This window comes from Monodelphis domestica, chromosome 1, assembly GCF_027887165.1.
Source record: "Monodelphis domestica isolate mMonDom1 chromosome 1, mMonDom1.pri, whole genome shotgun sequence".
Classification (NCBI taxonomy): domain Eukaryota; kingdom Metazoa; phylum Chordata; class Mammalia; order Didelphimorphia; family Didelphidae; genus Monodelphis; species Monodelphis domestica.
The window spans coordinates 475,226,030-475,237,013 of record NC_077227.1 but is presented as its reverse complement, the minus strand read 5'-3'; the positions used below and the strand labels follow the sequence as shown (position 1 = coordinate 475,237,013).

At 34.2% G+C, this 10,984-nt stretch overlaps 1 protein-coding gene across 1 annotated transcript; it reads left to right on the top strand.

Moving 5' to 3' along the window:
• Window positions 1–288: 288 nt before the first annotated feature.
• On the top strand, window positions 289–9,969 carry LOC103095354 (trichosurin-like). The gene is made up of 7 exons (XM_007475351.3): window positions 289–1,080; window positions 2,285–2,418; window positions 5,736–5,806; window positions 6,486–6,593; window positions 7,914–8,015; window positions 8,218–8,262; window positions 9,759–9,969. Exons 1-6 carry the CDS (start codon window positions 997–999, stop codon window positions 8,238–8,240), a joined length of 522 nt encoding a protein of 173 aa, XP_007475413.1. The 5' UTR covers window positions 289–996; the 3' UTR covers window positions 8,241–8,262; window positions 9,759–9,969.
• Window positions 9,970–10,984: the final 1,015 nt, after the last annotated feature.

Sequence of the window (10,984 nt, the reverse complement as noted above, 5' to 3'; positions counted from 1 at the left end):
TTTATATACAAAGCATAAACTTTTTTTCAGTCAAATGAAAGTTCCTTGGCAGCAAGGATGATTTTCTTGGTCTTTTTATCCCTGTCATCTATTGTTATGCCTTGAACACAACAGATAACAGATAATAGAATAAATGTCCTTCAAACTTAGTAAGATTTGCAAGGCAAATTGAAATTGGGTTGCCAGATCAAGGCCTCTGACATATAATAGTACAGTGACCTCGCACAAATCTTTTAACCTCTCAGTATGTCAGATAACTATTTAAGATGATAAATTGTCCACAAGTTATTGAGCTACACTAGTAGAAGCAGTTTCACCACTGAGAGTCCATTATACCTATAATTTAAAAGATTAAAACCAAAAGAATTATGCCTTTTGGGTAATTTATCTATGTGTGTACTAGAAAATAGATACCACAAAGGAGATCAAGTCCAAATATTTATTTGGCCAGTTCCTAAAACTGTGCTTTCTACACAGCAGGCATTTAATTGTTATTGAATTTCTACAACTAGATAGAAAGCTCTGAGACAGCACTGATATATATTTCTTTGTTTGGACTTTTTTTCCACATTGTCTAAGACAATACTTCATGTTCCTTAGGTGGTTGGTAGACAAATGTTAATTGTCTGACTGCCACAAAGATAAAGAACATAGGAAATGTATTCCTTATTCTTAGGACAGAGGCAGAGTTGATGCCAGGTCATTGGCCCAACCTAACACTGGCTATTAATCTTGGACATTTGAATTTCAGACTTGTCAATTTTGTTGTCAAAAAGCACATTGCTAATCTGCCCCTGGAATCTTTGGTCAGCAGTTAATCATTGGCTAGTGACTGAATAAAGTATATTTTGAGAGATTAGGGTCCTCAAAGTGCCACATCATCAGGAATTCCTGCCCCAGGAAGAGGTATAAAGGCAGCTGATCACACAGGCTGGAGTATTCACAGAATCCTCACAAATTCAGCTGCTGCTGAAGCATCAGAGTATAACTGAGAAGATGAAAATTCTAGTGCTGATCATGGAACTAGCCCTTATCTGTGGCCTTCAAGCTGATATCAAATTGGGGAACATTGCATCACAGGTAAGTGAGCAAGAATAAGAACAGGTGGAAAGAATAGTCTCACAAAGGTTTGAGGGTATGAGTAAGGAAAATGGAAGTTCTTTGTACAAAAGAGAACAAATATGGGGTTTGCATCAAAAAGGAAAATGCATTTGTATCTTCTCATTCAAAATTGTCTTCCCCAATGATTGTGTCGTCTACCAGTGATTGGAGTCAATACAAAATATGAAATTACATATGATTGTGTGCTCGTGGTGTATTGCTTTTAAATAACTAGACTGAAAAATAACCCTATACTCTCATTCATCACACCATAGGCCCATAGAACAGTTTCTGCAATTATCAAATGAAGGGTTAGACTGGATGATTTAATAGAACTCTCACTCTAAAATGCTGAAATCCTGAGTTGCCAGTCTTGCAAAAATGAAGCTAAATCCCCCAAGCTGCAATTTAAAACTGCCCTTTCTTTTTCTGACTGCAATCGTGAGATGAAAAAATCTATGCCAGTCTCATTTTCTATGACTTGCTTTTTAAACCAAATCTGCCAAGAGTATTCAGAATGTAGGTAAGGGGCTTTATTTCTGTATATGTGCTAGGATTAGATGCTATGTGAATTGTGCCATAGGGAGTTATCTCAGACCTAGGTAGAGAAGAAGGAAAGAGAATGCCCCAGGACTACAAGTGATTAGGGTCAGAGAATGAACATAAGTCATTTGTAAATAATAAAAGAGAATTACTGTTAAGGCCTCAGTATAGAGCTTCTCAGCTCTTGTGTCAATCTCTTTTCTACTAACCAAATAATTGCAGAAATTACCAATCATATCTAAGTCCAAGAAACATAGTAAGAAGAAGGAAAATAATATTATCTCTAGGATAATGTCTGAAACACAGAAGACATACATAATTCTTCTCATTGGAGAGATAATCAAACCAAGACAAGGAAAGGTTAAATAATTTATCATAAGTCTCAGAGTGAGTCAGAATCAGAGACAAGATCAAAACTCAAATTTTCTAATTCCTAATTCTGATCTTTATGTTATTTTAGGAGGATACTATATGAATTATGTAGAATTGGGGTTATGATATACTTCATCTATAATTCCTTCATTTTCTTACTTGTAAAATGAGGGATTTGGATTATGGTCTTTCTCAATTCTAATTTATCCTGGACCTATGTGACTAGGAACATATTTTTTTCAATTTTCCTCCAAACTCTTTTCCACAGCTTACTGGAGAGTGGTTCACTATTGCATTGGGCTCAAATGTGACACAAAAGATTGAAGAAGGAGGGAGCTTGAGGTTATTTATCAAAAATATCGGTGAACAAAATGGTATAATAAAAGGAACCTTCTTTAAAAGGTAAGTGTTCAAAGCTATTTATAACTATACTCAAAATGCACTAAATCGTTGACTAGAGAAATGCAAATCAAAATAACCCTGAGATATCATCTCACACATATCATATGGGCTAAAATGATAAAAGGGCAAAATGACAAATGTTGAAAGTGATGTGAGAAAACACTAATACTTTGTTAGTGGACTGATCCAACCATTCAAGAGAATCATGTGGAATTATACTCAGAGAGATATGAATCTGTGTATACCTTTTGACTCAATGACTATTATGTTTTATTTCCTAAGGTGAACAAAGAAAAAGGATAAAAACTATACGTTCTAAAATATTTATAGCTAAATATAAATATAATATAACATATTTATAACATATAACATTTAAAGCATGTAGCTTTTTTTGTGGTGGCCAAGAACTGGAAACTAAAGGGATGTCCATCTATTGGGGAATGACTAAAGAAGTTGTGGTATATAATTGTAACAGTGTCATAAGAGAAGGCAAGCAATATGATCACACACACACACACACACACACAAACCTGGAAAGACTAATATGAAGTGATGCAAAGTGAAGTTAGTAGAGCCAGGAGAATGTTGTATGTACTAACAATAACATATGATGATCAATATGGAATGACTTAACTATTACAAGGCAAGAATTCAGAACAAATAAAAGGGACTCATGATGAGAAAGGATATCCACTGCCACAGAAGGAATAGGTGAATTCTGAATGCAGATTGAAACATACCATTCTTCATTTATTTCCTCCACAAAATTTTCTCTAGTGTAAGCAAAATGTATCTTGTTTTACAATATGACTGCCAGGGAAATACGTATTATATGATAATATATCTATAACCTTTTTCATATTGCCTACTTTCTTGAAGAGGGGGAAATTGTACAAGGAAGGGGGAAAAGAATGAGACATAGATTTTTGGACATAGCCAACGTGATAATGTATTTCTCTTGGATAAGGATACTTATTATAATTTATTACATATTTATAACAAATCTTAAGTACTATATTGTTATATTACATATTATATTAAAAAATAAAAGTAAATTATGACTCATTTTTTTAAAAAAGGTAAGTGTTACTTGAGTGAGTTAGCAGATATAAAAGAAGGGGACAAAACCTAAACAATAATTTGGGGATCCTGTAACCTAAACAAGCTAATTTTATGAACATCAAGGGCAACTGTGAAAGGGAAAAGGAATATTTATTATAATATTGATATAATAATATAATTACAAAAGGAAACACATACATGAAGCTTTTGCATAAAGAAAGAGGGCAGTACTGCTTTATTTTTATATGAAATTTTAATCTTTTTAGTCACCACCTGGGGGAACTACTAGTTTCTTTCTGTTCCCTGTCACCAGTCTGCATTCTGAGGTAGAGATAGCATTCTTGAAAATCCTATTAAGGAGACATAAAGAAGAGTGAAAGAGAGGAAAGAAATATACTTGCTTCTCTGACATTTGATATAGCTTATTTAGTCATTCCCTAAATGATGAGTATCAACTTTGCTTATAATTCATTCCAAACTATCAATATTTTTCTCTATTAAAGGGCTATTATTTCAATCATTGACCTCTTGGAGATATATAGGTCAAAGAGTATAGACAATGAAGCCATTTTCTTAACATAATTTTAAATGGTTTTCTAGAATAATTAGACCAATTTGCAATTCCAGCAAAAATCCATTTGCTCTATCCTCTCACAATCATTCTAACACTGACTGTTCTTTTTTATTGTCATCTTTCTCACTTTTCTGGATAAGGTATGAATCCCCAGAGATTGTTTTAATTTGCATTTTTATTATTATTTATGATTTTGAGGGTTCTTTATCATGATGTTAATACTTTACATTTTTTCTAACAACTTTTCTATATATTCATACTTGAACCATCTAGGAGGTTCACTGGATAGAGCACTATGCCTGGAGTCAGAAAGAACTGAGTTCAAATTTGACCTTGGGCTCTTACTCACTGTGTGATCCTGGAAAAGTCATTTCACTTGTGTTTGTATAAATTTCCTTAAATGTGAAATGGGAATAATAATAGTACCTACTTATCAAAGAGTTGTGAGTATCGAACAATAAAATATTTCTAGTGTTGAGCACAGTCACATATTAATCACTCCAAAGATATTATTATTACATCCTTCAAGTATTTATCTATTAGAAAAATTCTTTGAGTTTTATATATTTTTATTAATTAACTATTATCTTGGATACCTCATATTTAGATGTATTTGATAGAGGTTTTTTTTTCTTTCCCAGTTGAATGCTTCTTTTCTAATTCTAACTATTTTATTTTGTTCAAGTAATTGCTTTTCAACTTTATATAACAGAAAACATCATCCTATGTATTTTTGTGGAAAGTGCTTGATGTTATTTTCTACTTATTTTGATGACCATTGACATTCAGTCAAATATCCCTTTGAGTTATGGTGTAAACTTAAGGGGATAATATATTATCTTAAATCTACCTTCTTCCAGACCAGTTTCTTTTTTCTCAATAGTTATTGTCAAATACAATGTTCTTTATCATGTCATTTATTTTCTCAGGATGACCAAAATCTGATTCTTCCTTTTCCTGTCTTTTCACTTACTATATTTTTCTATCTTTTTTTAGATAAGTATCAAATAGTTTAGATTATTTCAGCTTTGTTGATTTGATAGGGATAATTAATGTTTGTTCAACTCCTGAGATGATGTGTGTAAAATATAGTGACAAATAGTTCATATTCATGTAGTTCTTTCAGGTTAAAAGAGAATGTATGTCTTTTCCATAATAAGCCTATAAGAAAAAAGAAGAATATTATTATCCATATTTTGTAGATAAGAACACTCAAAAGGTGAAAAGACTTACTTGCCCAAGGTTACAGAATTAGTAAGGGGAAGATCCAAATTTGAACACAGATCTTCTGATTACAACTTTACTTATAAAAAGCCCCATGATTATCCCAAAGTATTTTTCATCCAGAACAACTAAACAGGGGACTTTTCTGTCTAATCAAATATTCTGGCTAATTGCGTATCATCATATCCACAGTAGAAATTATAGATTTTCAAAGAATTCTAATTGAATTTTAAATATCCAACAATTTTTTTAAATGGGGAACCCAGTTTATTCCTCTCTGAGAAGTTAGAAGTCACCTTGGATTCAACATTGTTTATAATATTAGTATAAGAAGGGGGAAAGTTGTACAAATCTTCTAGGCAACATTACAATTAATAAAATAAATGCAAAAGGGTGTTTTGTAGTAAATTTTTCTATGCAAAATATGAGGTCTTATAATCCTATTCTTTATTTCCAGGGAAAATGGAAAATGTGTTCAGTTCTCTGTGTCTACTAAAACAGAGATGGGAAGTCCAAAGCAAATCGAATGTAAGTATAAATGAAGATCTCAATTCTTTTCATTTATTCTGAAAAGAATTAAAGGACCTATTGATTAACAAAGTGACTAATTGTCAAAGAGTATACAAAACAATGCCTTCTAGGGTAGTGGAAGAATATTTTGAGCCTTTTATTTCCTGGACTTAATTCCATCATGCCTGCACTATGCAAAACCTAAGTCAGACCCTCTGACCATCTCACTTCCTCTTTACAGAGCTATAGAGAACTGCATAGCCATTATGGGAATGAAATGGAAACTAAATCATTGTTTAATTCTGTATAAGTCTTTTGATCCCTGTGGCCTTAGGAACCACCTCTGTAAAATGATGTGATTGGACTAGATGATCTCCAAAGTTCCTTCCATTTATAACATTCTGTGACTGCATAGGCAGATAAGAAGAATGCTGGGGAAAAAAGTAAATGTTGGTCAATAGAATAGAATAGAATAGAATAGAATAGAATAGAATAGAATAGAATAGAATAGAATAGAATAGAATAGAATAGAATAGAAAAGAAGTTTTATTGGAATTCTAAAGGTTATGATGGAATTGAAGTTTACAGAAATCCCTGAGAAAAGTCTCTGTAGGATGTTCAACTATCAATAAGTCTCCAGACAGCAATTGTTTCCATAGTATAAGAATTCTGACCTAACTTTTTAATGGATTCACAGATGATGGACTTAATGAGGTCTCCCTTCAAAGCATAGACTCTGTACATGCCATATTTGTCTTTCATAATTCCAACAATGGGAAAGTGACTACTTGGGCAGAACTCTATGGTATGTATCCTATGACTTTCTCCTAATACACTTCCCCTTTCCTTTTTCATGATGAGAAGTTATAAAAGCGGGGGTGGGGGTGGGAGGGGAGTAGTGTATGAATTCTAAAACAGAAGAGCAGCAAGGGCTAGCAATTGGGTGGGGTTAAGTGACTTAATCAGGTCAAGCAGCTGGGAAAAGTCTGACACCAGATTCAAACCTAGGTGCTCCCGGTTCTAAGCCTAGAACTCTATTTAATTCCCTATTACTTTCAAGGACACCACCATTTTTCAAGTCTTGCAGTCTAACAATGTAGAAATCATCCTTCACTCTTCACTTTACTCATCTCACATATCCAATCAGTTTCTAATTCCTTTCACCATTTCTCTCACCTTGTCAACATTTCTACTTAACAACATTTATCTCATCTCTTTTCTCTACACGTACCAAAACCACTTGAGTATAAGCCTTCATCACTTCTTAGAGTACTATAATAACTTACTGACTTGACTTCTTTCATCTGTCCTCTCCCTTTTACAAACTATCTTCTGTGAAAATACTAAAATAATATCCCTAAAATGCTAGCCTGTCCATGATAATATAATGCTCAAGAAACTCCAGTGACTTTCTAATTTATCTTTCAGGATTGATAACAGAGCCTCCTCTCATATACTATCTGTCCCAGACTAACTGATCCATTTTCTTGCATAAGTCATCTATCTCTGAAATCTATGCCTTTAAAACATCATACTGGGTTGCTCTACCTCCTCATTTTTACTCCTTGCATTCTCCAGCTCCATTTATGACTCATCTTTAGTGCTATCTCCCTCAAAAGGTTTTCTCTAATTCTCCCAGATGATAGTTGTCCCCCCTAAATTAGTTTTCATTTATCTTATATATGTTTTGTATAATCTATGTTTGAACCTTTTACCACTAGGAGTTCATACCTGCATGTCCTTATTTGTGAAATTATTGTTCCTTTCCAGGAGAATATAAACTTTTTGAGAGAAAGATCTAGCTTTCCTTTGTCTTTATATCATTAATGACTCACATAATACTTGGCACATAGTAGGTGTTTAATAAATGCTTGTTAATTGATATATTGATATCAAAAGGGAATCCTCTGTCCTCCTTTATAACTGGTTGCAATAAATCCATGGGTACATGAGAATTCCAGTACCCAGAGTTATTAGTTCAGTCACCCAGATCACAGATATAGGCACAATCTCCATGCCCCTCAACTCCACAAATATCTAAATATTCCCTTCCCTATATTTTGTTCCTAAAAGACTGTAACAGAGACTCAACAACCATTCTAACTTTCATCCTAACTAACTACAGGCCGGACTCCAGACCTGCCAAATGAAATGAAGAAGAAATTTGAGAAAATATGTGAAAAATTTGGGATTAGGAGGGATCAAATTATAGACATGAGCACTGATGGTAAGCTCTACTCCTCTATCTCTTATTCCCCACTTATTCCTGTATGGTTGGGAAGAGAAAATTCCATAGAATGAAAACATCCCCAGCTTGAATTATCTTGTCCTTATCCACAGTCTTATTTCCCTTTCCTCTGAGATAGTGATAAAAAGTTTGATAAAAATTCATGTCTAAGACCCATTGGTATCCTGCTTTGTCTCCACAGATCGATGTTCGAACCTTAGATAAAGAAGTTTATGCTGACATACAGGTCTGTAAATAGTGACCATGGGATTATTGCCTAATAGTCATGTCTCTTTAGAAAACCAGAGTAGAGAGCTTTGGTGTTTCACTGCATAAAAAAGGAAAATACTGATTTCAGGTGCTGTTCAAGTCCTCAGTAATGCTTTATCTCTCCTTGGTCATCCTAACATTTTCTGGTAAAGCAAGTGCTTAAAGTGGAAGAGCAAGGGTGATTCACATTCCCTTTCCACTAAGGGATGTTTTAATTCTGTCCCTTCCATCTTTCTCTATCTCCCAAAAAATTGATGTATATAATATTAATATGATAATGTGGAATGGTCAGACACATGAGGCTTGAAGGGAAGATCTAGAAAAAAAAGATCAAACCTAGGAATTGAGATGAGGTTGCAGAGGGAAAAGGTAAGTGGGGTTCTGGGGTGGGAATTGGAGTGACAATTTAGATTCACAATCCATTGAATGAATCCATCTAATTTAAGAAAGATTTTACTTTTTCCTCTACCTCCAAAAGATGTTCTTCCCTGTTTCCTAGCCTGAGGGTTATAGAAATAAAGGATTTTTAAAATTTTCTTTCTTAAATTAAAAAAAAATGTCCATGGTTACATGATTCCTGTTGTCTCCCTCTCCTCTTCCCTTCCCCCTCCCAGAGCTGACAAGCAATTTCCCTGGGTTATACATATATTATTACTCAAAACCTATTTTTATATTATTCATTTTTATAATAATCTTTCAATACCAAAACCCCAACTCATATACACATATAAACAAGTGATACATGATATACTTTCTTTTGGATTTCTACTTCTACAGTTCTTTCTCTAGCTGTGGATAGCATTCTTTCTCATAAGTCCCCCAGAATTATCCTGGATCACTGAATTGCTTTTAGTAGCAAAGTCAATTACATTTGATCATACCACAATGTTTCAGTTACTGGATATAATGTTCTGGTTTTGCTTATTTCACTCCACATCAGTTCATGTAGGTCTTTCCAGTTATTATAGAAGTCCATCGATTCATCATTCCTTATAGCACAATAGTATTACAGCACCATCATATGTCACAATTTGTTCAGCCTTTCCCCAAACAAGGGACATGCCCTCACTTTCCAATTTTTTGCCACCAGAAAAAGTGCAGCTATCAATATTTTTGTACAAACAGAACCTTTCCCATTTTTAAAATCTTTTTAGGATACAGACCTAATAGTGATATTGGTGGATTAAAGGGCATAGATTCTTTTAAATATTTTTGGGCATAAAGAAATAATAATTTTTATTGTGTTGTTTTTATCCTTCTCTTCAAATTCCATTCTCGGTGGAATCCCGACTAACCTCAGACAATATCATTGAATCTCCTGAAGTCTGTGCTTCCCTAGCTACTTTCTGATGTTTCAAAATTACTTTCAGGGAGTGAATTTTTCACTATTGTTCCAAGTTTCATCCTACTACTACCAATTCCTAAGTTACTTTATGTCATTATATAATCAAGATCCCTTCAATTGTTTCACAGGAACTCCTTTACTGAAACAACTTTGTGTTTATGGAAATGACTTCTACTTTCTCTAAAGAACTGCTAATATGGATTATGAAAATTTTCACTACTTTTCTGTTTCCTCCTCTGGCCTGCTGGAGAATTCCCCATCCCTGTTCTGCCTTTTCATGGGCAGGACTCTTGGGTGAGACCTTTTCCTGTAAATGTCTAATAAATAATTAATCCAGTACATTGTGTCCCAAATATGTTCAGGAATATGAGGGAGGTTGGGAGGGATTTCCAAGCAGCAGGAGGAAGAGATCATTTCAGGTTTGTGAGAATTCACCCAGTCACTTCAACCAACTGATTTTTATCTGTAGATTATTATCAATACTTTTAATTTTTATATGTTAGCAATGCATATAAAGTGCCCTTGTATCCCGTGAATCCTTCTTTAGAACAAAGTATAGGAACTCCTCTAGGCTACCTTCCCAGCTGACCAAACAGAACTTCAGGTAGGGTCCTCAGGGATATGATTACTCTCAAAGTACTAAGAGGTATTCTGTAGAACCATTCGCCCAAAATTAGTTTTAAAATCTTCACTGGTTTCCCTATACTTCTTAGCCAAGAGACATAATTAACAGAAAGCAAAGTTTAAATTCTTCTCTAAGAAGAGCACCTATTAAACATTCTCCCAAGAAACCTGGTTTTAATCATCTCATAAATGCACATGGCATCACTCAGAAGAGTTCGCATATACTTCTGAGATACATATAGTGATGTACCTCTAGGGAACTCATGTGATCAAGGCAATTCCCACCTTTAATACTGCAAGATTCGAGCGTTCTTTCTGGGCACCTAGGTGACCCAATGGATCAGGAAGACTCATTTTTCTGAATTTAAATCTAGCCTCAGATACCTACAAGTAGTATTACCCTGGCCAAGCCTCTTAACCTTGTTTGCCTTAGTTTCTTCATCTGCAAAATGGTCTAGAGAAGGAAATGATAAACCAGTTCTGTATCTTTGCCAAGAAAACTTGAAATGTAGTCACAAAGAGTCAGACATGAGTGAAAGATCAGTTGAAGAACAACAAATGTCCTTTCTCTTCCTGTGGTATACTTGTAAACATCTCTTGTTGTGCATATTACTCAGTTTGGTTCTCTGGGACTGCTCCTTCCTGCAAATCCGCTCTCAGCTGTCAATGGTAATTCTCCTTTGAAATTACAGTTGGCTCTCTTCCTTGTTGCCAAAAGTCATGGTTCCTT

Excerpts from the sequence above, each read along its gene's own strand:
- LOC103095354 (XM_007475351.3), top strand. The coding sequence starts at position 997 with ATGAAAATTCTAGTGCTGATCATGGAACTAGCCCTTATCTGTGGCCTT. Across the intron at positions 1,081-2,284 it reads TGGGGAACATTGCATCACAG|CTTACTGGAGAGTGGTTCAC; the intron begins GTAAGTGAGCAA and ends TCTTTTCCACAG. Across the intron at positions 5,807-6,485 it reads AAGTCCAAAGCAAATCGAAT|ATGATGGACTTAATGAGGTC; the intron begins GTAAGTATAAAT and ends ATGGATTCACAG.